This window comes from Bufo gargarizans, chromosome 5, assembly GCF_014858855.1.
Source record: "Bufo gargarizans isolate SCDJY-AF-19 chromosome 5, ASM1485885v1, whole genome shotgun sequence".
Classification (NCBI taxonomy): Eukaryota; Metazoa; Chordata; class Amphibia; order Anura; family Bufonidae; genus Bufo; species Bufo gargarizans.
Genome location: NC_058084.1, coordinates 485921196 through 485947319, shown reverse-complemented (window position 1 = coordinate 485947319; position 26124 = coordinate 485921196). Strand labels below are relative to the sequence as shown.

Sequence of the window (26124 nt, the reverse complement as noted above, 5' to 3'; positions counted from 1 at the left end):
GGAGGTAAGGAGAGGACAGTTCCTCTAAGACAGGCCAAGATGAGGAGCTGGTGGCTGTCTCTGCTGCTCGTCTCTGCTGTCACATTACACGGCTGTCTCTCTGACACAGCAGAGCCTGAGGTCCAAGATGGAAGATCTATAGAAGACGTCATCGACCTCTACAACCAGAGGGAGGGGGTCACTTACTTATATAAATCCCTGGACCAGCTGCCCCCTGTTCCAATGGAGGTAAGGCATATGGCAAGGGGGTGCTCCAAAATTCATTTCATGTAAAGCTGCCAATTTAATTCAGATAATTACATATAAAGGTCCCATAAGCTCCATTCAGAGCAACACTTCTGCTGGAAGCAGAATTCATAAGAAATCCCAGCTCTGGATGTGGAACTATCCTCCGAGCTCTCACAGTGCACTGCTGTATGATAACAGAAACTGTGGATGCAGCTTTGGATGTGATTGGAGAAAACATCAGGATCAGTAGACTAAATATTGGCAGGTGAAATTGGTTCTGCATTTATTGCAGACAAATACTGAGAAGTCACGTTCATTCCTGGAAAACAGTGAAATTGTAAACTCTTGAGGCTTCACTGTCGACTTCACCAAACAAAATATATCACAAAAGAGGCAGAAAATTTATGTTTTCATCCATCTATTTATCACAGGAAGATGAAAATCCGAACAGAAGAGGCTTTATCATTAAAGAGACGGTGTGCCTCAAATCCGAGAATCCTGATTTAACCCAGTGTGATTTCAAGCCCAATGGAGTAAGTAATTTACATAAACATTGCAAAAAATATCTGAACTAAGTCCTAAATCTGTTATTTTAAAACTACTTCATGCAAAAGAAAATCTCTACAAGAGGTGATGATACTGAGCTGTCAAAAACATAATACTGCCTCCTATGTATAAGAATATAACTACTATAATACTGCTCCTATGTACAAGAATATAACTACAATAATACTGCTCCTATGTACAAGAATATAACTACTATAATACTGCTCCTATGTACAAGAATATAACTACTATAATACTGCTCCTATGTATAAGAATATAACTACAATAATACTGCTCCTATGTACAAGAATATAACTACTATAATACTGCTCCTATGTACAAGAATATAACTACTATAATACTGCTCCTATGTACAAGAATATAACTACTATAATACTGCTCCTATGTACAAGAATATAACTACAATAATACTGCTCCTATGTACAAGAATATAACTACTATAATACTGCTCCTATGTACAAGAATATAACTACTATAATACTGCTCCTATGTATAAGAATATAACTACTATAATACCGCTCCTATGTGCAAGAATATAACTACTATAATACTGCTCCTATGTACAGGAATATAACTACTATAATACTGCCTTCTATGTACAGGAATATAACTACTATAATACTTCTCCTATGTGCAAGAATATATCTACTATAATACTGCCTTCTATGTATAAGAATATAACTACTATAATACTGCTCCTATGTACAAGAATATATCTACTATAATACTGCCTCCTATGTATAAGAATATAACTACTATAATACTGCTACTATGTACAAGAATATAACTGCTATAATACTGCTCCTATGTACAAGAATATAACTACTATAATACTGCTCCTATGTACAAGAATATAACTACTATAATACTGCTCCTATGTACAAGAATATAACTACTATAATACTGCCTCCTATGTACAAGAATATAACTACTATAATACTGCCTCCTATGTACAAGAATATAACTACTATAATACTGCTCCTATGTACAAGAATATAACTACTATAATACTGCTCCTATATACAAGAATATAACTACTATAATACTACTCCTATGTACAAGAATATAACTACTATAATACTGCCTCCTATGTACAAGAATATAATTACTATAATACTGCTCCTATGTACAAGAATATACCTACTATAATACTGCCTCCTATGTAGAAGAAAATAACTACTATAATACTGCTCCTATGTACAAGAATATAGCTACTATAATACTGCCTCCTATGTACAAGAATATAACTACTATAATACTGCTCCTATGTACAAGAATATAACTACTATAATACTGCCTCCTATGTACAAGAATATAACTACTATAATACTGCTCCTTTGTACAGGAATATAAATACTATAATACTGCTCCTATGTACAAGAATATAACTACTATAATACTGCTCCTATGTACAAGAATATAACTACTATAATACTGCTCCTATGTACAGGAATATAACTGCTATAATACTGCTCCTATGTACAAGAATATAACTACTATAATACTGATCCTATGTACAAGAATATAACTACTATAATACTGCTCCTATGTACAAGAATACACCTACTATAATACTGCTCCTATGTACAGGAATATAACTACTATAATACTGCTCCTATGTACAGGAATATAAATACTATAATACTGCTCCTATGTACAAGAATACACCTACTATAATACTGCTCCTATGTACAGGAATATAACTACTATAATACTGCCTCCTATGTACAAGACTATAACTACTATAATACTGCTCCTATGTACAGGAATATAACTGCTATAATACTGCTCCTATGTACAAGAATACACCTACTATAATACTGCTCCTATGTACAGGAATATAACTACTATAATACTGCTCCTATGTACAAGAATATAACTACTATAATACTGCCTCCTATGTACAAGAATATACCTACTATAATACTGCTCCTATGTACAAGAATATACCTACTATAATACTGCTCCTATGTACAAGAATATAACTACTATAATACTGCTCCTATGTACAAGAATATAACTGCCATAAAGATATCAGAATCAGTAATAAATACTGGGGCAGGGATCGGTCCATATATTAGTGACTGTACATGTATATAATCTGCGGTATACACTTACTGTATTTCACGCTTTTCTGTTTATCTCACATGTGGTATATAGTTGTGATGATTAGTGATTCTTCCCTGTAGATGATGACCCTTATGTTTTTGTCCTGCAGGATGTGAAGATCTGTTCTCTGGATTTGGGTGATGAGGATCCTGAGGATATAATGTGCACCAGTCTGAACAAGGTAGGACACTGTACGGATAGCACCTCCCGTCCTGTAATATTATCCTGGCCACTGAGAAGTCCCCGCATCTTTTCTTGTGGATTCAGATCCCTATAAACGTGGTTGTCTCAGCGCAAACATTGGTGGCATATTACTAAGTAGTGATGAGCGGCAGGGGCAATATTCGAATTTGTGATATTTCATGAATATTTGGGCGAATATTCGCCATATATTTGCATATTCGAGAATTCATTATATTTAGAGTTGAGCGGACAACCGGATGTTTGGGTTCAGCAGAACTTGAAAAAAAAGTTTGGGACCTAAACTTGACCCCAACCCCATTGAAGTCAATGGGGACCCGAACTTTTGGGCACTAAAATGGCTCTAAAATAGTCCTGGAAAGGGCTAGAGGGCTGCAAAAGGCATCAAATGTGCTTAAGAGCATGACAACTGTTCTGCAAAAAAATGTAGATAGGGAAATGGCTTAAAATAACATAAAATACAGAAAAAATAAAAACAACTATCTGGATCTAGGAGTAGGAGGTTGAGGAGGCGGTGGATGGGTGGATGTGGCGGTGTAGGTTGACGTGGCGGTGTAGGTGGAAGCGGCGGTGAAGGAGGAAGAGGTAGCCAACACTGATTTGTGTTATTTTTTATTTTTAAATTGGGGTATCCTCCAAAATATTGGGACATATAACAAAATAAAACAAAGGATAAGTGCACTTGACTTGAGTACAAGAATGGATGGTTGAGGCCGGTATAAATGTCTATTCTGCACAAGGTACGGACAAGTCCTGTGGGATCCCAGCCTGGTTCATATTAATAAACGTCAGCTTGTCCACATTGGCTGCGGCCGGTGATAACGCTCTCTGCTAAACACACGTTCACACTATACACTGGCTGCGGGGCAGGTCAGCACCTCCAAGGCTGACAAAGCTTTTCCACATGTCGGCCATGCTAACCCTGCCTTCTCAGGTGCTGGCGCTGACACAGCTGCGTTGGCGACCTCTTCCTCCTCCCCTGCCTTCGCCTTGTGCTTCCACTTGTCCCCCGGTGTCAGGTGGGAATGCCATCAGCAGCGTGCGCTTGTAGTCGCGCATCCTCCGATCAGTAACAGATGTTTTCACTAAATTTAGTTCCCTGTCAGCAATGCAGAGCAGGGGTTCATTCACGGCAAAAGGGGGTTCATGTCACCCAGCAATAGAACAGAGGATTTTGAGAGATTTAGGCCCCTGTCACCCAGGCACAGCAGGGGGTTGTATACGCCAAAAACTGTAAAATGTCATCGGACAATTGAAAACAAGAATTTTTTCAATTTAGGGCACTAAAATTGGCACTTTTTTTAAATTAAAATGGCTCAAAAATAGTCCTTGAAAAGGCTAGAGGGATGTAAAAGGCAGTAAAATGTGCTTAAGAGCCTGGCAACTGCTCTGCAAACAAATGTGGATAGGGAAATAACTTAAAATTAGATAAAATAACTAAAAATTACAAATTATTACCCTGCAACTCAGAGAAGGAGGTGGATATGGAGTCGGAGGTTGAGGAGGCGGTGAATGTGGTGTTGTAGGTGGAGGCAGCAATGGAGGAGGAGGAGGAGGAGGTAGCCAACAATGTTTTTTTTATTTTTTATTTTATTGGGGTAGGTTTCCCCCAAAATATTGGGACAAATTAAAAAAAAGAAAACAAAGAATCATTGCACTTGACTTGAGTGCAAGAATGTATGTTTGATAGTGGTATAAATTAGAGTTGAGCGAACACCTGGATGTTCGGGTTCGAGAAGTTCGGCCGAACATCCCGGAAATGTTCGGGTTCGGGATCCGAACCCGATCCGAACTTCGTCCCGAACCCGAACCCCATTGAAGTCAATGGGGACCCGAACTTTTCGGCACTAAAAAGGCTGTAAAACAGCCCAGGAAAGAGCTAGAGGGCTGCAAAAGGCAGCAACATGTAGGTAAATCCCCTGCAAACAAATGTGGATAGGGAAATGAATTAAAATAAAAATTAAATAAATAAAAATTAACCAAAATCAATTGGAGAGAGGTTCCATAGCAGAGAATCTGGCTTCCCGTCACCCACCACTGGAACAGTCCATTCTCAGATATTTAGGCCCCGGCACCCAGGCAGAGGAGAGAGGTCCCGTAACAGAGAATCTGTCTTCATGTCAGCAGAGAATTAGTCTGCATGTCATAGCAGAGAATGAGGCTTCACGTCAGCCACCACTGCAACAGTCCATTGGCATATATTTAGGCCCAGCACCCAGGCAGAGGAGGGAGGTCCCGTAACAGAGAATCTGTCTTCATGTCAGCAGAGAATTAGTCTGCATGTCATAGCAGAGAATGAGGCTTCACGTCAGCCACCACTGCAACAGTCCATTGGCATATATTTAGGCCCAGCACCCAGGCAGAGGAGAGAGGTCCCGTAACAGAGGATCTGGCTTCATGTCAGCAGAGAATCAGTCTGCATGTCATAGCAGAGAATCAGGCTTCACGTCAGCCACCACTGCAACAGTCCATTGGCATAAATTTAGGCCCAGCACCCAGGCAGAGGAGAGAGGTCCCATAGCAGAGAATCAGGCTTCACGTCAGCCACCACTGCAACAGTCCATTGTCATAAATTTAGGCCCAGCACCCAGGCAGAGGAGAGAGGTCCCGTAACAGACAATCTGGCTTCATGTCAGCAGAGAATTAGTCTGCATGTCATAGCAGAGAATGAGGCTTCACGTCAGCCACCACTGCAACAGTCCATTGGCATATATTTAGGCCTAGCACACAGGCAGAGGAGAGAGGTCCCGTAACAGACAATCTGGCTTCATGTCAGCAGAGAATCAGTCTGCATGTCATAGCAGAGAATGAGGCTTCACGTCACCCACCACTGCAACAGTCCATTGGCATATATTTAGGCCTAGCACACAGGCAGAGCAGAGAGGTCCCGTAACAGACAATCTGGCTTCATGACAGCAGAGAATCAGTCTGCATGTCATAGCAGAGAATGAGGCTTCACGTCACCCACCACTGCAACAGTCCATTGGCATATATTTAGGCCTAGCACACAGGCAGAGCAGAGAGGTCCCGTAACAGACGATCTGGCTTCATGTCAGCAGAGAATCAGTCTGCATGTCATAGCAGAGAATGAGGCTTCACGTCAGCCACCACTGCAACAGTCCATTGGCATATATTTAGGCCTAGCACACAGGCAGAGGAGAGAGGTCCCGTAACAGACAATCTGGCTTCATGTCAGCAGAGAATCAGTCTGCATGTCATAGCAGAGAATGAGGCTTCACGTCAGCCACCACTGCAACAGTCCATTGGCATATATTTAGGCCCAGCACCCAGGCAGAGGAGGGAGGTCCCGTAACAGACAATCTGGCTTCATGTCAGCAGAGAATCAGTCTGCATGTCATAGCAGAGAATGAGGCTTCACGTCACCCACCACTGCAACAGTCCATTGGCATATATTTAGGCCCAGCACCCAGGCAGAGGAGGGAGGTCCCGTAACAGAGAATCTGTCTTCATGTCAGCAGAGAATTAGTCTGCATGTCATAGCAGAGAATGAGGCTTCACGTCAGCCACCACTGCAACAGTCCATTGGCATATATTTAGGCCCAGCACCCAGGCAGAGGAGGGAGGTCCCGTAACAGAGAATCTGTCTTCATGTCAGCAGAGAATTAGTCTGCATGTCATAGCAGAGAATGAGGCTTCACGTCAGCCACCACTGCAACAGTCCATTGGCATATATTTAGGCCCAGCACACACACAGGCAGAGGAGAGAGGTCCCGTAACAGACAATCTGGCTTCATGTCAGCAGAGAATTAGTCTGCATGTCATAGCAGAGAATGAGGCTTCACGTCAGCCACCACTGCAACAGTCCATTGGCATATATTTAGGCCCAGCACACACACAGGCAGAGGAGAGAGGTCCCGTAACAGAGAATCTGTCTTCATGTCAGCAGAGAATTAGTCTGCATGTCATAGCAGAGAATGAGGCTTCACGTCAGCCACCACTGCAACAGTCCATTGGCATATATTTAGGCCTAGCACACAGGCAGAGCAGAGAGGTCCCGTAACAGAGAATCTGTCTTCATGTCAGCAGAGAATTAGTCTGCATGTCATAGCAGAGAATGAGGCTTCACGTCAGCCACCACTGCAACAGTCCATTGTCATAAATTTAGGCCCAGCACCCAGGCAGAGGAGAGAGGTCCCGTAACAGACAATCTGGCTTCATGTCAGCAGAGAATTAGTCTGCATGTCATAGCAGAGAATGAGGCTTCACGTCACCCACCACTGCAACAGTCCATTGGCATATATTTAGGCCTAGCACACAGGCAGAGGAGAGGTTCATTCAACTTTGGGTAGCCTCGCAATATAATGGTAAAATGAAAATAAAAATAGGATTGAATGAGGAAGTGCCCTGGAGTCCAATAATATATGGTTATGGGGAGGTAGTTAATGTCTAATCTGCACAAGGGACGGACAGGTCCTGTGGGATCCATGCCTGGTTCATTTTTATGAACGTCAGCTTGTCCACATTGGCTGTAGACAGGCGGCTGCGTTTGTCTGTAATGACGCCCCCTGCCGTGCTGAATACACGTTCAGACAAAACGCTGGCTGCCGGGCAGGCCAGCACCTCCAAGGCATAAAAGGCTAGCTCTGGCCACGTGGACAATTTAGAGACCCAGAAGTTGAATGGGGCCGAACCATCAGTCAGTACGTGGAGGGGTGTGCACACGTACTGTTCCACCATGTTAGTGAAATGTTGCCTCCTGCTAACACGTTGCGTATCAGGTGGTGGTGCAGTTAGCTGTGGCGTGTTGACAAAAGTTTTCCACATCTCTGCCATGCTAACCCTGCCCTCAGAGGAGCTGGCCGTGACACAGCTGCCTTGGCGACCTCTTGCTCCTCCTCTGCCTTGGCCTTGGGCTTCCACTTGTTCCCCTGTGACATTTGGGAATGCTCTCAGTAGCGCGTCTACCAACGTGCGCTTGTACTCGCGCATCTTCCTATCACGCTCCAGTGCAGGAAGTAAGGTGGGCACATTGTCTTTGTAGCGTGGATCCAGCAGGGTGGCAACCCAGTAGTCCGCACAGGTTAAAATGTGGGCAACTCTGCTGTCGTTGCGCAGGCACTGCAGCATGTAGTCGCTCATGTGTGCCAGGCTGCCCAGGGGTAAGGACAAGCTGTCCTCTGTGGGAGGCGTATCGTCATCGTCCTGCCTTTCCCCCCAGCCACGCACCAGTGATGGACCCGAGCTGCGTTGGGTGCCACCCCGCTGTGACCATGCTTCATCCTCATCCTCCTCCACCTCCTCCTCATCCTCGTCCTCCTCGTCCTCCAGTAGTGGGCCCTGGCTGGCCACATTTGTACCTGGCCTCTGCTGTTGCCAAAAACCTCCCTCTGAGTCACTTCGAAGAGACTGGCCTGAAAGTGCTAAAAATGACCCCTCTTCCTCCTCCTCCTCCTCCTCCTGGGCCACCTCCTCTTCCATCATCGCCCTAAGTGTTTTCTCAAGGAGACATAGAAGTGGTATTGTAACGCTGATAACGGTGTCATCGCCACTGGCCATGTTGGTGGAGTACTCGAAACAGCGCAACAGGGCACACAGGTCTCGCATGGAGGCCCAGTCATTGGTGGTGAAGTGGTGCTGTTCTGTAGTGCGACTGACCCGTGCGTGCTGCAGCTGAAACTCCACTATGGCCTGCTGCTGCTCGCACAGTCTGTCCAGCATGTGCAAGGTGGAGTTCCACCTGGTGGGCACGTCGCATATGAGGCGGTGAGCGGGAAGGCCGAAGTTACGCTGTAGCGCAGACAGGCGAGCAGCAGCAGGATGTGAACGCCGGAAGCGCGAACAGACGGCCCGCACTTTATGCAGCAGCTCTGACATGTCGGGGTAGTTGTGAATGAACTTCTGCACCACCAAATTCAGCACATGCGCCAAGCAAGGGATGTGCGTCAAATTGGCTAGTCCCAGAGCTGCAACGAGATTTCGCCCATTATCACACACCACCAGGCCGGGCTTGAGGCTCACCGGCAGCAACCACTCGTCGGTCTGTTGTTCTATACCCCGCCACAACTCCTGTGCGGTGTGGGGCCTGTCCCCCAAACATATGAGTTTCAGAATGGCCTGCTGACGTTTACCCCGGGCTGTGCTGAAGTTGGTGGTGAAGGTGTGTGGCTGACTGGATGAGCAGGTGGAAGAAGAGGAGGAGGAAGCCGAGAAGGAGGAGGTGGCAACAGGAGGCAAAGAATGTTGCCCTGCGATCCTTGGCGTCGGAAGGACGTGCGCCAAACAGCTCTCCGCCTGGGGCCCAGCTGCCACTACATTTACCCAGTGTGCAGTTAGGGAGATATAGCGTCCCTGGCCGTGCTTACTGGTCCACGTATCTGTGGTTAGGTGGACCTTGCCACAGATGGCGTTGCGCAGTGCACACTTGATTTTATCGGATACTTGGTTGTGCAGGGAAGGCACGGCTCTCTTGGAGAAGTAGTGCCGGCTGGGAACAACATACTGTGGGACAGCAAGCGACATGAGCTGTTTGAAGCTGTCTGTGTCCACCAGCCTAAATGACAGCATTTCATAGGCCAGTAGTTTAGAAATGCTGGCATTCAGGGCCAGGGATCGAGGGTGGCTAGGTGGGAATTTACGCTTTCTATCAAATGTTTGTGAGATGGAGAGCTGAACGCTGGCGTGTGACATGGTTGAGACGCTTGGTGACGGAGGTGGTGGTGGTGGTGTTGGTGGTACATCCCCTGTTTGCTGGGCGGCAGGTGCCAACGTTCCTCCAGAGGCGGAGGAAGAGGCCGAGGCGGCAGCAGCAGAATAGGCCGAGGCGGCAGCAGCAGAAGAGGTAGCAGGGGGAGCCTGAGTGACTTCCTTGGTTTTAAGGTGTTTACTCCACTGCAGTTCATGCTTTGCATGCAGGTGCCTGGTCATGCAGGTTGTGCTCAGGTTCAGAACGTTAATGCCTCGCTTCAGGCTCTGATGGCACAGCGTGCAAACCACTCGGGTCTTGTCGTCAGCACATTGTTTGAAGAAGTGCCATGCCAGGGAACTCCTTGAAGCTGCCTTTGGGGTGCTCGGTCCCAGATGGCGGCGGTCAGTAGCAGGTGGAGTCTCTTGGCGGCGGGTGTTCTGCTTTTGCCCACTGCTCCCTCTTTTGCTACGCTGTTGGCTCGGTCTCACCACTGCCTCTTCCTCCGAACTGTGAAAGTCAGTGGCACGACCTTCATTCCATGTGGGGTCTAGGACCTCATCGTCCCCTGCATCGTCTTCCACCCAGTCTTGATCCCTGACCTCCTGTTCAGTCTGCACACTGCAGAAAGACGCAGCAGTTGGCACCTGTGTTTCGTCATCATCAGAGACATGCTGAGGTGGTATTCCCATGTCCTCATCATCAGGAAACATAAGTGGTTGTGCGTCAGTGCATTCTATGTCTTCCACCGCTGGGGAAGGGCTAGGTGGATGCCCTTGGGAAACCCTGCCAGCGGAGTCTTCAAACAGCATAAGAGACTGCTGCATAACTTGAGGCTGAGACAGTTTCCCTGGTATGCATGGGGGTGATGTGACAGACTGATGGGGTTGGTTTTCAGGCGCCATCTGTGCGCTTTCTGCAGAAGACTGGGTGGGAGATAATGTGAACGTGCTGGATCCACTGTCGGCCACCCAATTGACTAATGCCTGTACCTGCTCAGGCCTTACCATCCTTAGAACGGCATTGGGCCCCACCATATATCGCTGTAAATTCTGGCGGCTACTGGGACCTGAGGTAGTTGGTACACTAGGACGTGTGGATGTGGCAGAACGGCCACGTCCTCTCCCAGCACCAGAGGGTCCACTAACACCACCACGACCATGTCCACGTCCGCGTCCCTTACTAGATGTTTTTCTCATTGTTATGGTTCACCACAACAACAAATATATTATTTGGCCCAATGTATTGTATTCAAATTCAGCGGGATATAAATTTGAGGCCTAGTATTTAGGCGCTGGGTGACCGGTATGGATTTAGTGACAGAATTAGACTTGGAAATGCACAGTAGCGGGTGTGTGTGAAGTTATTCTGAATGACCCTATGTGCACCTTCAATATGATCTACCCTTTTAGGGATAGATTTCAAATAGCTCTGATATAGCAGAAACCACTAAATTATGAAATTGCTAAATTGGGAATTGTATTTCAACCCAGAACAAAAAATGTGCTTTGACGGACACTAAATAACTTTCCCAGCTACAACAGGACAGCGGTAACGAGAGATTTAGCGGGATATAAATTTGAGGCCTAGTATTTAGGCGCTGGGTGACAGGTATGGGTTTAGTGACAGAATTAGATTTGGAAATGCACAGTAGCGGGTGTGTGAAGTTATTCTGAATGACCCTATGTGCACCTTGAATATTATATACCCTTTTAGGGATAGATTTCAAATAGCTCTGATATAGCAGAAACCACTAAATTATGAAATTGCTAAATTGGGAATTGTATTTCAACCCAGAACAAGAAATGTGCTTGAACGGACACTAAATAACTCGCCCAGCTACAGCACTAGGGACAGATTTAGCGGGATATAAATTTGAGGCCTAGTATTTAGGCGCTGGGTGACAGGTATGGGTTTAGTGCCAGAATTAGACTTGGAAATACACAGTAGCGGGTGTGTGTGAAGTTATTCTGAATGACCCAATGTGCACCTTGAATATTATATACCCTTTTAGGGATAGATTTCAAATAGCTCTGATATAGCAGAAACCACTAAATTATGAAATTGCTAAATTGGGAATTGTATTTCAACCCAGAACAAGAAATGTGCTTGAACGGACACTAAATAACTCGCCCAGCTACAGCACTAAGGACAGATTTAGCGGGATATAAATTTGAGGCCTAGTATTTAGGCGCTGGGTGACAGGTATGGGTTTAGTGCCAGAATTAGACTTGGAAATACACAGTAGCGGGTGTGTGTGAAGTTATTCTGAATGACCCAATGTGCACCTTGAATATTATATACCCTTTTAGGGATAGATTTCAAATAGCTCTGATATAGCAGAAACCACTAAATTATGAAATTGCTAAATTGGGAATTGTATTTCAACCCAGAACAAGAAATGTGCTTGAACGGACACTAAATAACTCGCCCAGCTACAGCACTAGGGACAGATTTAGCGGGATATAAATTTGAGGCCTAGTATTTAGGCGCTGGGTGACAGGTATGGGTTTAGTGCCAGAATTAGACTTGGAAATACACAGTAGCGGGTGTGTGTGAAGTTATTCTGAATGACCCAATGTGCACCTTGAATATTATATACCCTTTTAGGGATAGATTTCAAATAGCTCTGATATAGCAGAAACCACTAAATTATGAAATTGCTAAATTGGGAATTGTATTTCAACCCAGAACAAGAAATGTGCTTGAACGGACACTAAATAACTCGCCCAGCTACAGCACTAAGGACAGATTTAGCGGGATATAAATTTGAGGCCTAGTATTTAGGCGCTTGGTGACCGGTATGGATTTAGTGACAGAATTAGACTGGGATATGGCCAAAAAATAAACAGACTATTGCTGGTTAAATGCACTTGGTGTGACAGCTTCACCCTGATGTAGGCTTTAGCCAAAAAACAACCACACCATTGAGGGTTAAATGCACTTGGTGACAGGCGCAGCTTGCCCCTGATTTAGTATATGGCCAAAAAATGAACAGACTATTGCTGGTTAAATGCACTTGGTGTGACAGCTTCACCCTGATGTAGGCTTTAGCCAAAAAACAACCACACCATTGAGGGTTAAATGCACTTGGTGACAGGCGCAGCTTGCCCCTGATTTTGTATATGGCCAAAAAATGAACAGACTATTGCTGGTTAAATGCACTTGGTGTGACAGCTTCACCCTGATGTAGGCTTTAGCCAAAAAACAACCACACCATTGAGGGTTAAATGCACTTGGTCGCAGCTTGTGCTGGCGCACCACAAGACACAAAATGGCCGCCGATCACCCCAGAAAAATGTGACTGACAAACGGTCTGTGCAGCCTAAAAACAGTGAGCAATTGAGGATCAGCAGCTCAATGATCCACAGCTGCAGATCGATCAGTTAATCAAGTCCTTTGGAGGAGTTAATCTGCCTAATCTCGCCCTACTGTCGCAGCCGCAACCTCTCCCTACGCTAATCAGAGCAGAGTGACGGGCGGCGCTATGTGACTCCAGCTTAAATAGAGGCTGGGTCACATGGTGCTCTGGCCAATCACAGCCATGCCAATAGTAGGCATGGCTGTGATGGCCTCTTGGGGCAAGTAGTATGACGCTTGTTGATTGGCTGCTTTGCAGCCTTTCAAAAAGCGCCAAGAAAGCGTCACAAAAGCGCGAAGAAAGCGACGAACACCGAACCCGAACCCGGACTTTTACGAAAATGTCCGGGTTCGGGTCCGTGTCACGGACACCCCAAAATTCGGTACGAACCCGAACTATACAGTTCGAGTTCGCTCATCCCTAGTATAAATGTCTATTCTGCACAAGTTACGGACAAGTCCTGTGGGATCCATGCCTGGTTCATTTTAATGAACGTCAGCTTGTCCACATTGGCTGTAGACAGGCGGCTGCGCTTGTCTGTAATAACGCCTCCTGCCGTGCTAAATACACGTTCAGAGAGTACACTGGCTGTAGGGCAGGCAGCACCTCCAAGGCATACAGGGCAAGCTCTGGCCATGTGGACAATTTGGAGACCCAGAAGTTGAATGGGGCAGAACCATCAGTCAGTACGTGTAGTCGTGTGCACTGGTACTGTTCCACCATGTTGTTCAAATGCTGCCTCCTGCTAACACGCTCCATATCGGCATTTGGGGCCGGTTGTTGCGACGAGGTGACAAAGCTTTACCTCATGTCGGCCATGCTAACCCTGCCTTCTGAGGTGCTGGCGGTGCCCCAGCTGCATTGGCAACCTCTTCCTCCTCCCCTGCCTTCGCCTTGTGCTTCCACTTGTCGCCCGGCATCAGTAGGGAATGCTCTCAGGAGCGCGTCTACCAGCGTGCGCCTGTAGTCGCGCATCTTCCGATCACACTCCAGTGAGGGAATTAAGGACGGATTGTCTTTGTAACGGGGATCCAGCAGGGTGGCCACCCAGTAGTCAGCACACGTTAAAATGTGGGCAACTCTGCAGTCGTTGCGCAGGCACTGCAGCATGTAGTCGCTCATGTGTGCCAGGCTGCCCAGAGGTAAAGACAAGCTGTCCTCTGTGGGAGGCGTATCATCTTCGTCCTCTGTATCCCCCCAGCCACGCACCAGTGATGGGCCCGAGCTGCGTTGGATGCCACCCCGCTGTGACCATGCTTCATCCTCCTACTCCTCGTCCTCGTCCTCCTCGTCCTCCTCATCCTCGTTCTCCTCATCCTCGTCCTCCAGTAGTGGGCCCTGGCTGGCCAAATTTGTACCTGGCCTCTGCTGTTGCAAAAATCCTCTTTCTGAGTCACTTCTTAAAAACTGGCCTGAAAGTGTTAGAGATGACCCCTCTTGCTCCTCCTCGTTCTGGGCCACATCCTCTTCCATCATCGCCTTAAGTATTTTCTCAAGGAGACATAGAAGTGGTATTGTAACACTGATAACGGCGTCAGGAGAGAGGTCCCTTAACAGAGAATCAGTCTGCATGTCATAGCAGAGAATCAGGCTTCACGTCACCCACCACTGCAACAGTCCATTGGCATATATTTAGGCCCAGCACCCAGGCAGAGGAGAGAGGTCCCGTAACAGAGAATCTGGCTTCATGTCAGCAGAGAATCAGTCTGCATGTCATAGCAGAGAATCAGGCTTCACGTCACCCAACATTGGAACAGTCCATTGGCATATATTTAGGCCCCGGCACCCAGACAGAGGAAAGGTTCATTCAACTTTGGGTTGTCCCGCAATATAATGGTAAAATGAAAATAAAAATAGGATTGAATGAGGAAGTGCCCTGGAGTACAATAATATATGGTTAAGGGGAGGTAGTTAATGTCTAATCTGGACAAGGGACGGACAGGTCCTGTGGGATCCATGCCAGGTTCATTTTTATGAACGTCAGCTTGTCCACGTTGGCTGTAGACAGGCGGCTGCGTTTGTCTGTAATGACGCCCCCTGCCGTGCTGAATACACGTTCAGACAAAACGCTGGCCGCCGGGCAGGCCAGCACCTCCAAGGCATAAAAGGCTAGCTCTGGCAACGTGGACAATTTGGAGACCCAGAAGTTGAATGGGGCCGAACCATCAGTCAGTACGTGGAGGGGTCTGCACACGTACTGTTCCACCATGTTAGTGAAATGTTGCCTCCTGCTAACACGTTGCGTATCAGGTGGTGGTGCAGTTAGCTGTGGCGTGTTGACAAAACTTTTCCACATCTCTGCCATGCTAACCCTGCCCTCAGAGGAGCTGGCCGTGACACAGCTGCCTTGGCGACCTCTTGCTCCTCCTCTGCCTTGGCCTTGGGCTTCCACTTGTTCCCCTGTGACATTTGGGAATGCTCTCAGTAGCGCGTCTACCAACGTGCGCTTGTACTCGCGCATCTTCCTATCACGCTCCAGTGCAGGAAGTAAGGTGGGCACATTGTCTTTGTACCGTAGATCCAGCAGGGTGGCAACCCAGTAGTCCGCACACGTTAAAATGTGGGCAACTCTGCTGTCGTTGCGCAGGCACTGCAGCATGTAGTCGCTCATGTGTGCCAGGCTGCCCAGGGGTAAGGACAAGCTGTCATCTGTGGGAGGCGTATCGTCATCGTCCTGCCTTTCCCCCCAGCCACGCACCAGTGATGGGCCCGAGCTGCGTTGGGTGCCACCCCGCTGTGACCATGCTTCATCCTCATCCTCCTCCACCTCCTCGTCCTCCTCGTCCTCCAGTAGTGGGCCCTGGCTGGCCACATTTGTACCTGGCCTCTGCTGTTGCCAAAAACCTCCCTCTGAGTCACTTCGAAGCGACTGGCCTGAAAGTGCTAAAAATGACCCCTCTTCCTCCTCCTCCTCCTCCTGGGCCACCTCCTCTTCCATCATCGCCCTAAGTGTTTTCTCAAGGAGACATAGAAGTGGAATTGTAACGCTGATAACGGCGTCATCGCAGGGCACACAGGGCAACAGGGCACACAGGTCTCGCATGGAGGCCCAGTCATTGGTGGTGAAGTGGTGCTGTTCTGTAGTGCGACTGACCCGTGCGTGCTGCAGCTGAAACTCCACTATGGCCTGCTGCTGCTCGCACAGTCTGTCCAGCATGTGCAAGGTGGAGTTCCACCTGGTGGGCACGTCGCATATGAGGCTGTGAGCGGGAAGGCCGAAGTTACGCTGTAGCGCAGACAGGCGAGCAGCGGCAGGATGTGAACGCCGGAAGCGCGAACAGACGGCCCGCACTTTATGCAGCAGCTCTGACATGTCGGGGTAGTTGTGAATGAACTTCTGCACCACCAAATTCAGCACATGCGCCAAGCAAGGGATGTGCGTCAAATTGGCTAGTCCCAGAGCTGCAACGAGATTTCGCCCATTATCGCACACCACCAGGCCGGGCTTGAGGCTCACCGGCAGCAACCACTCATCGGTCTGTTGTTCTATACACCGCCACAACTCCTGTGCGGTGTGGGGCCTGTCCCCAAAACATATGAGTTTCAGAATGGCCTGCTGACGTTTACCCCGGGCTGTGCTGAAGTTGGTGGTGAAGGTGTGTGGCTGACTGGATGAGCTGGTGGAAGAAGAGGAGGAGGAGGAAGCTGAGTAGGAGGAGGTGGCAACAGGAGGCAAAGAATGTTGCCCTGCGATCCTTGGCGGCGGAAGGACGTGCGCCAAACAGCTCTCCGCCTGGGGCCCAGCTTCCACTACATTTACCTAGTGTGCAGTTAGGGAGATATAGCGTCCCTGGCCGTGCTTACTGGTCCACGTATCTGTGGTTAGGTGGACCTTGCCACAGATGGCGTTGCGCAGTGCACACTTGATTTTATCGGATACTTGGTTGTGCAGGGAAGGCACGGCTCTCTTGGAGAAGTAGTGGCGGTTGGGAACAACATACTGTGGGACAGCAAGCGACATGAGCTGTTTGAAGCTGTCTGTGTCCACCAGCCTAAATGACAGCATTTCATAGGCCAGTAGTTTAGAAATGCTGGCGTTCAGGGCCAGGGATCGAGGGTGGCTAGGTGGGAATTTACGCTTTCTCTCAAATGTTTGTGAGATGGAGAGCTGAACGCTGCCGTGTGACATGGTTGAGATGCTTGGTGACGGAGGTGGTGGTGGTGTTGGTACATCCCCTGTTTGCTGGGCGGCAGGTGCCAACGTTCCTCCAGAGGCAGAGGAAGAGGCCGAGGCAGCAGCAGAAGAGGCCAAGGCGGCAGCAGCAGAAGAGGCCGAGGCGGCGGCAGCAGCAGAAGAGGCCGAGGCGGCAGCAACAGAAGAGGCCGAGGCGGCAGCAGCAGAAGAGGTAGCAGGGGGAGCCTGAGTGACTTCCTTGGTTTTAAGGTGTTTACTCCACTCCAGTTCATGCTTTGCATGCAGGTGCCTGGTCATGCAGGTTGTGCTAAGGTTCAGAACGTTAATGCCTCGCTTCAGGCTCTGATGGCACAGCGTGCAAACCACTCGGGTCTTGTCGTCAGCACATTGTTTGAAGAAGTGCCATGCCAGGGAACTCCTTGAAGCTGCCTTTGGGGTGCTCGGTCCCAGATGGCGGCGGTCAGTAGCAGTCAGAGTCTCTTGGCGGCGGGTGTTCTGCTTTTGCCCACTGCTCCCTCTTTTGCTACGCTGTTGGCTCGGTCTCACCACTGCCTCTTCTTCCGAACTGTGAAAGTCAGTGGCACGACCTTCATTCCATGTGGGGTCTAGGACCTCATCGTCCCCTGCATCGTCTTCCACCCAGTCTTGATCCCTGACCTCCTGTTCAGTCTGCACACTGCAGAAAGACACAGCAGTTGGCACCTGTGTTTTGTCATCATCAGAGACATGCTGAGGTGGTATTCCCATGTCCTCATCATCAGGAAACATAAGTGGTTGTGCGTCAGTGCATTCTATGTCTTCCACCGCTGGGGAAGGGCTGGGTGGATGCCCTTGGGAAACCCTGCCAGCGGAGTCTTCAAACAGCATAAGAGACTGCTGCATAACTTGAGGCTGAGACAGTTACCCTGGTATGCATGGGGGTGATGTGACAGACTGATGGGGTTGGTTTTCAGGCGCCATCTGTGCGCTTTCTGCAGAAGACTGGGTGGGAGATAATGTGAACGTGCTGGATCCACTGTCGGCCACCCAATTGACTAATGCCTGTACCTGCTCAGGCCTTACCATCCTTAGAACGGCATTGGGCCCCACCAAATATCGCTGTAAATTATGGCGGCTACTGGGACCTGAGGTAGTTGGTACACTATGACGTGTGGCTGTGGCAGAACGGCCACGTCCTCTCCCAGCACCAGAGGGTCCACTAACACCACCACGACCATGTCCGCATCCGCTTCCTTTACTAGATGTTTTCCTCATTGTTACCGTTCACCACAATAAGAAAAATATTATTTGGCTTAATGTATTGAATTCAAATTCAGGCCTTTTTTTACAGACACCTAACACTATCTGGCTATCTATTTAGGTACCGTATTACACTAATACAGGCACAGCAGTAATCACAGATTTAGCTGAATATAAATTTGAGGCCTAGTATTTAGGCGCTGGGTGACAGGTATAGGTTTACTGACAGAATTAGACTTGGAAATGCACAGTAGCGTGTGTGTGAAGTTATTCAGAATGACCCTATGTGCACCTTGAATCTTATATACCCTTTTAGGGATAGATTTAAAATAGCTCTGATATAGCAGAAACCACTAAATTAGGAAATTGCTAAATTGGGAATTGTATTTCAACCCAGAACAAAAACTGTGCTTTGACGGACACTAAATACCTTGAACAGCCACAGCAGTAACGACAGATTTAGCTGGATGTAAATTTGAGGCCTATTATTTAGGCGCTGGGTGACAGGTATACGTTTACTGACAGAATTAGACTGGGATATGGCCAAAAAATAACCACACTATTGAGGGTTAAATGCACTTGGTGACAGCTTCCCCCTGATGTAGTATATGGCCAAAAAATAACCAGACTATTGATGGTTAAATGCACTTGGTGTGACAGCTTGACCCTGATGTAGGATTTAGCCAAAAAACAACCACACCATTGAGGGTTAAATGCACTTGGTGACAGGCGCAGCTTGCCCCTGATGTAGTATATTGCCAAAAAATAACTAGACTATTGATGGTTAAATGCACTTGGTGTGACAGATTGACCCTGATGTAGGATTTAGCCAAAAAACAACCACACTATTGAGGGTTAAATGCACTTGGTGGCAGCTTGTGCTGGCGCACCACAAGACACAAAATGGCCCCCGATCACCCCAGAAAAAAGTGACAGAAAAACGCTCTGGGCAGCCTAAAAACAGTGAGCAATTCAATAGCAGCAGTTCAATCATCCACAGCTGCAGATCGATCTCTGAATGAAGTCTTTTGGAGGAGTTAATCATTGCCTAATCTCGCCCTAACGTCGCGGCTGCAACCTCTCCCTACGCTGAACAGAGCAGAGTGACGGGCGGCGCTATGTGACTCCAGCTTAAATAGAGGCTGGGTCACATGCTGCACTGGCCAATCACAGCCATGCCAATAGTAGGCATGGCTGTGACGGCCTCTTGGGGCAAGTAGTATGACGCTTGTTGATTGGCTGCTTTGCAGCCTTTCAAAAAGCGCCAAGAAAGTGACGAACACCGAACCCGGACTTTTACGAAAATGTCCGGGTTCGGGTCCGTGTCACGGACACCCCAAAATTCGGTACGAACCCGAACTTTACAGTTCGGGTTCGCTCATCCCTATTCAGAACGTTAATGCCTCGCTTCAGGCTCTGATGACACAGCGTGCAAACCACTCGGGTCTTGCCGTCAGCACATTGTGTGAAGAAGTGCCATGCCAGGGAACTCCTTGAAGCTGTCTTTGGGGTGCTCGGTCCCAGGTGACGGTGCCCAGTAGCAGGCAAACTGTTTTGACGACGGCTGCTCTGCTTTTGCTACGCTGTTGGCTCGGTCTCACCGCTGCCTCTTCCTACGAACTCTGAAAGTCAGTGGCACAACCTTCATTCCAACCTTCCACCCAGTCTTGATCCCTGACCTCCTGTTCAGTCTGCACACTGCAGAAAGACGCAGCAGTTGGCACCTGTGTTTCATCATCAGAGACGTGCTGAGGTGGTATTCCCATGTCCTCATCAGGAAACATAAGTGGTTGTGCGTCAGTGCATTCTATGTCTTCCACCCCTGGGGAAGGGATAGGACGTGTAGCTGTGGCAGAACGGCCACGTCCTCTCCCTGCAACAGAGGCTCCACCAACACCACCACGACCATGTCCGCGTCCCTTATTAGGTGTTTTCCTCATAGTTAGCGTTTACAAAGCAAAGTAAAAAGTGGTTAAGTCTGTTAAAAATAATTAACCGCCAATAAAAACCCTGATGTAGGGTAATGAACTCTATATTTTAATATTTTTTTACTCTATATGACAGCGGTATTTGTGATGTGACACTCACTTATGCACGTGTAATCACAGATGTGCAGTATAAATTAGAGGGTTTTTTCACCCCAGTATGCCAAAGCTGTATTTCTGGACTTGCAGATAGCCTGTGCTGGTGCACTATCGTTGCATAAAATGGCTGCCGATTATGTATTGATATTGACTAATTGAAGAAAAAAAAGTTTGTTTTCAGCAGTAGTTCGCTCAGGGCAGGCTTAAAAAAATTGTGCACTGCAGCCACAAAACACTTTTGCTGTAGATCGCTGAGTACAAAAAACAGTTCTTGATAAGTTTCCTCCGTGATCTCTCCCTCACAGCAGCTGCCGCCTCTCCCTACGCTGATCAGAGCAGAGTGACGGGCGGCGCTACGTGACTCCAGATTAAATAGAGGTTGGGTCACATGCTGCACTGGCCAATCACAGCCATGCCAATAGTAGGCATGGCTGTGATGGCCTTTTGGGGCAAGTAGTATGACGCCTGTTGATTGGCTGCTGTGCAGCCTTTCAAAAAGTGCCATAAAAATCGCTGAACACCGAACCCAAACTTTTACGTAAATGTTCGGGTCCGGGTGCCGAAAAACCCTAAAGTTCGGTACAAACCCGAACTTTACAGTTCGGGTTCGCTCAACTCTTGTTATATTCAGTCATTATTTTCTTGAGTGCGGAAATTGGCAATTGAAAAATGTGCAATAAAAATTTGCATTACGAAAATTCGCATAATGAAAATACGCAATCAACACTACTCCTAAAGTCAAAGATATTGCAGCCTTCTCATTGGCCCACAAGCTGGAAGCAGGAAGGAATCATGTTTACTGGTTAAAAAAAAATCTCGAATATTCAAAATTACGAATATATATCACTATATTCTAAATATTCACAAATTCTCGAAGTGACGATATTCCCGATAAAAATTTGCAATTCGAATATTCGTGATCAACACTATTACTAAGATCCTCCACCAATGTCAGATAGATGCATAGCCACCTCTGGGTCCCGCACCTATCTCTAGAACGGAGCTTTTATAGTGGGCAAGAGCGCACTGCGCTTACACACCCGCCTTCTGTTCACTCAACGGAGTGCTGAAAATAGTAGAGCTATGGCACTCTCCTTCACTTTGGGCACTCTGTTCTAGAGATACTATAGGTTGGGCAGGGGTGCACCACCAAAGAGGCCAGGTGAGGCGATTGCCTCAGGCGGCAAGACCTAGAGAAAAGTGGGGGCTGTAGGAATATATCTCTATATTCAACTGTATCACAGTATGTCTTTAATAGTACGGCTTTAGGGGTTGGGCGCGATTTTATTCTTTGCCTCAGGCAGCACAAAGGCTAGGTGCACCCCTGGGTTTGGGTCTCAAAGGTGGGACCCGCACCTATCTTACATTGATGGCATATGCGATCAATATGCCACCAATGTTTGAACTGAGACAACCCCTTTAAAGAGATACTTTCATCAGAATGGGGTATGTTTTCAAGCATCACTCATAAAATACTTTTTTGGGGAGAATTTTTGGCTGTATTTCTTTACATTTTGGCAGTACTATACCTTTGACAATCAAACACAAAATAATTTATTTCTAAAGCAATGAAATCATGTGATAAGACCTCTCTGTGTAGTAATTATTGGCAATTTGCTACTGCAGTGAGGAGAACCTGTTATCTGAAGGGTAATCCTCATGAAAATAGTTGGAATTGGGGTGACAGTATGACAGCTCTATTTTTCTCTTGATAGGTCTAGATGAAGATGTCCACAGAAGGGCATTGTACGGAGTAATATAATGTATGATGCTGTAATAGAGTCACTTATCCCCTTCCCTCTCTGGTCACAGTAATGGCCTCACTGACAGAGTTATGTTAAACCGTCTACCGTGCTAAAAGTCCAAATCAAGAAGTTGTTAAGGAGCTTGGACAGGAAATAGAATACTAGGAAGAAATTCAAAACATTATATCAAGAAAACCAAACGATTTTTGTAAAACAATTACATAGAATATTCACATTTAGGCTGTTAATATGTGATATGACACTTTTTATGGACATGTGCAACGTGCCGCTCCCCAGGGCCCTATGGCGTCCCAGGTTTAGTAGGAAATGCCGAGTGATGTGGTGCGGCTTATATGTGTCACGGTGCTCCTACCTGGATACAGCAGGACCCCAGGCTTAGGTTTCTAAGCAAATAAAGGGGAATAGTTGAGTTACAGGATGAAGAATAACTTGAATCCAGACCTTGGTAAACTTTAACAGCAGCTTTACTTGGATAAATTTGATTCAAGACACTATTCAGGCTTTTTTTACATTCAGACTTTCTCATGGTTCCAGCAGGCTTTGGCATAAATTGGCAGGCAAACTTCATAACTCTGCTCTCTCTCTTTCTCTGCAGGGCTGATAGGCTTGCTTAATAACTCTCCTTTCTTTCTCTCTGCTGTGCTAAACTCTGCTTAGGTCGGGTTACTGGACTTTTGGTCGGTTCTAGTATCCCCTGATTGGGGTGCATTTGGCTGTTATTCTCCTCCTGACACACAGTGAAATAAATTAGCATGGAGTCCGGGTGCTCTACAAGCTACTTCCCTCTGCTATATTTTCTGGCAACCAAAGAACACTTTCATCTGGTTGCTATATCTTCCATTCATCAGATTTCATGGCAAGCATAGCCTAACCTGCACTGGCTGTTATAGGCACATCTGGCTGTGACTGTGCCCAGGCTTACACTTCCCTGTGTAGACTAGAACCGGAATAAACTGGAACTGCTGCCCCTCCCATCTGGTAGAAGGCAGGACTGGCCCACTTCTGCCCAAAGGGGAAGGCATGGAATGGTGAGTTTCATTCTATCTATCTTTCTCTCTCTCTCTCTGCCATATACTCTGCCACCTGCTGGTGAACCAGGCACATTACATGTAATAACAGTTATGTAACAATCACATAAATGCACAATGTAAAGGACCTGGAAAGAAGTATACAGGATGGCATTTATGTTAGCCCATTAGAGACAGTAGCAAGGTGTAGTAATGGTAATGCCACTCCAGGGTTTTACACCTGTCCCTTTAACATTCACAAACCTTTGCTGTGGAGGAATCGGAGGACCCAGCAGAAGACACTCCAATGAGATGGTCTCTATCTGCTCCTCCTCTTCCTCTGTTGTTCAGGATCCAGGATCGGTGACGTACGCTTCACTCCTGCTGCATGATAATACAAGAGCAGGGAGCAGTCTGTGCACAGAGCGGGATAACGTGTCCTATGTAGGCGTAGGGGAGTGGAACATGACTAGTATGCAGGAGAAGAGCTGTGGGGAGACAGGACCCAGGGAATACAGGTATAAAATGGGTAAACTGAGCAGAAAGGTGAGGAAGATCTGGTGGACACTGCTTTCTGGAATATTCCTTTAAGATTAATTAATCTGTTTACGTTATGTACGATGTGTCTCGTCTCATGCTTGTTCTGTTCTCTTCCAGGAGGTCAGTGTGAAGCGGTCCAGCAGAAGGAGACCATGCAGGGGGAGGTCCTGCAGGCCAGGAGGTCATACTCATATTGGCTTTTTGAATAACCGGGAAAAAACAAAACAGACCTAACTACATGTGGGTGTAAAGATCTGCAGTCAACAGTGGAACGAGATCTGAGATTGTGGCTTATGACAAGCACATTACCGTTATAAGCTTTACTAGTTATTATTATGAGGTGCGAGGTGGCAATTTGCGAATCCCTTCTTACTTCTTCTGACCTCTCCCATCTTCACTCTGGTTCCTGGAGGAGAGATTTCAGGAGTTTCAGCTTGCTATGAGATCCGCCATGTTCTGTCTGTGGAACGTTCTGAATGGATACAATGTTACAAATAAACATAGCAACAAATAACACTGTGTGGTTACTTCCTGGGAAGTCATGGTGAGGATGATGAATGAAGAGGGGAATAATTACAATGGTAAATATAAGGTGTGATGATAAGGAAGATGATGATATGGTGGATGATGCTGACGAGTAGAGATGTTGCGAACATAAAATGTTTGCGAACGGGCAAACCGGGCGAACCGCCATAGACTTCAATAGGCAGGCAAATTTTAAAACCCACAGGGACTCTTTCTGGCCACAATAGTGATGGAAAAGTTGTTTCAAGGGGACTAACACCTGGACTGTGGCATGCCGGAGGGGGATCCATGGCAAAACTCCCATGGAAAATTACATAGTTGACGCAGAGTTGGATTTTAATCCATAAAGGGCATAAATCACCTAACAATCCATTTTTTTTTTTAACAACGTGGTTTAAAACATCCAGTGTGTGTATACGATCAGGTATGATGTTGTATCGATCAAGTAGTGTAAGGGTTACACCCGCTTCACAGACATTGACAGACCAAACTCCCCTTTTAATGCACCGCAAACCACCGCAAACAGTCCATTTGCCCAACCGCAAACTCCCCATTTGCACGAGGTTGGATACCAAGCTAGCCGTGTCCCGTTGATGTCATTGAAGGTTTCTTCCTCCACCCAGCCACGTACAACACCAAGGGTCCCCGAAAGGTGAATTGAATTGATTTTTCTAACGGGGAGATGGTTAAAAAAACGCTGGCTCCCTCCCCTTTGTTTGAATCCACGGTCACTGCGTCTGCGCCGTGCAATTTACTGTCACACCCGATATGAGTGGTATTTTCTGTAGTTCTCTCTTCTCATCAGTTTAATCCCTGTTACGTCCCATATCAGGGATTGCCTTTTGTGAAAAAAAGTTTAGGCCGGGTACCTTCGAGTGCCTTCACAGTGACAGACCAAACTCTGATACACCAAACTGAATTGATTTTAGGAACCGGGAGATGGAAAAAGCAGCCTGGTCGGTCCTCTTACTCCCAAGTTGGGGCACTGCGCGTGCACGGAGCAATGTGCTGTGACACCCTGACCCTATATGAGTGGTGTCTTAACTAGTACTATTCCTATCAGTTTAATCCCTGTTATGTCCCCTATCCGGGGACGTGTGTCGAATTAATCAACCATTGTCGAATTAACGAACCATTACGACATTCTGCAATAATTTAGTTCTGAGCTTTGTACTTGCTTTGTATTGGAATTGATGGGGATTTTTTTAATTGTCTGCATTATTTCTAATAAACTATTAAGAGACTTTATTATGATTTTTTTATTTTATAAAAATAAATAAAAATAATGTTTTTTCTATGAAAAATTATCCAGCCGATCGCTTTTGGTCTGATCATAATGAAGCAACGGCCTTATCATCTGGGGTGTGGCAACATTGCCAACACACTCATAGAGTTGATGATCGCTTCATTGTGATACGCAAGCTCCTTCACCACAACAAGGTAACGATCACGAAGGGGAATTGACACATGTATGTGCCTTTTTTTGTTTTGTTTTTGCATCCACAGTGCAGCACCAGAGGCCAGAAAAATTAGGCACGTACACATGCCTGAAAAATAATGTTATTGTTGCAGCCGCTGTTGTAGCAGCGGCCAGAAAAATTTATGTTTTCAAGGCAGAAAGGTGACTAAAACATTGCGGCTTGAACCCTAGTTGGTGGCGGAGAATTCACGAAAGTCATCCGGTATGCAGACATTAAATACAGCAGCGTGGGGACCATC

At 46.8% G+C, this 26124-nt stretch overlaps 1 protein-coding gene across 2 annotated transcripts; it reads left to right on the top strand.

Moving 5' to 3' along the window:
* Positions 1-24401, top strand: LOC122938506 (cathelicidin-related peptide Oh-Cath-like). Of its 2 annotated transcripts, none has more exons than XM_044294057.1 (4): positions 1-228; positions 660-761; positions 3014-3085; positions 23998-24401. In XM_044294057.1, the coding sequence occupies exons 1-4, from the start codon at positions 40-42 to the stop codon at positions 24112-24114; spliced, it is 480 nt and encodes a 159-aa protein (XP_044149992.1). In that variant the 5' UTR covers positions 1-39; the 3' UTR covers positions 24115-24401. The 2 variants fall into 2 exon arrangements, with proteins under 2 accessions (XP_044149992.1, XP_044149993.1); XM_044294058.1 differs by lacking the exon at positions 23998-24401 and adding an exon at positions 23182-23214.
* Positions 24402-26124: the final 1723 nt, after the last annotated feature.

Excerpts from the sequence above, each read along its gene's own strand:
- LOC122938506 (XM_044294057.1), top strand. The coding sequence starts at position 40 with ATGAGGAGCTGGTGGCTGTCTCTGCTGCTCGTCTCTGCTGTCACATTA. Across the intron at positions 229-659 it reads TGCCCCCTGTTCCAATGGAG|GAAGATGAAAATCCGAACAG; the intron begins GTAAGGCATATG and ends TATTTATCACAG. Across the intron at positions 3,086-23,997 it reads TGTGCACCAGTCTGAACAAG|GAGGTCAGTGTGAAGCGGTC; the intron begins GTAGGACACTGT and ends GTTCTCTTCCAG.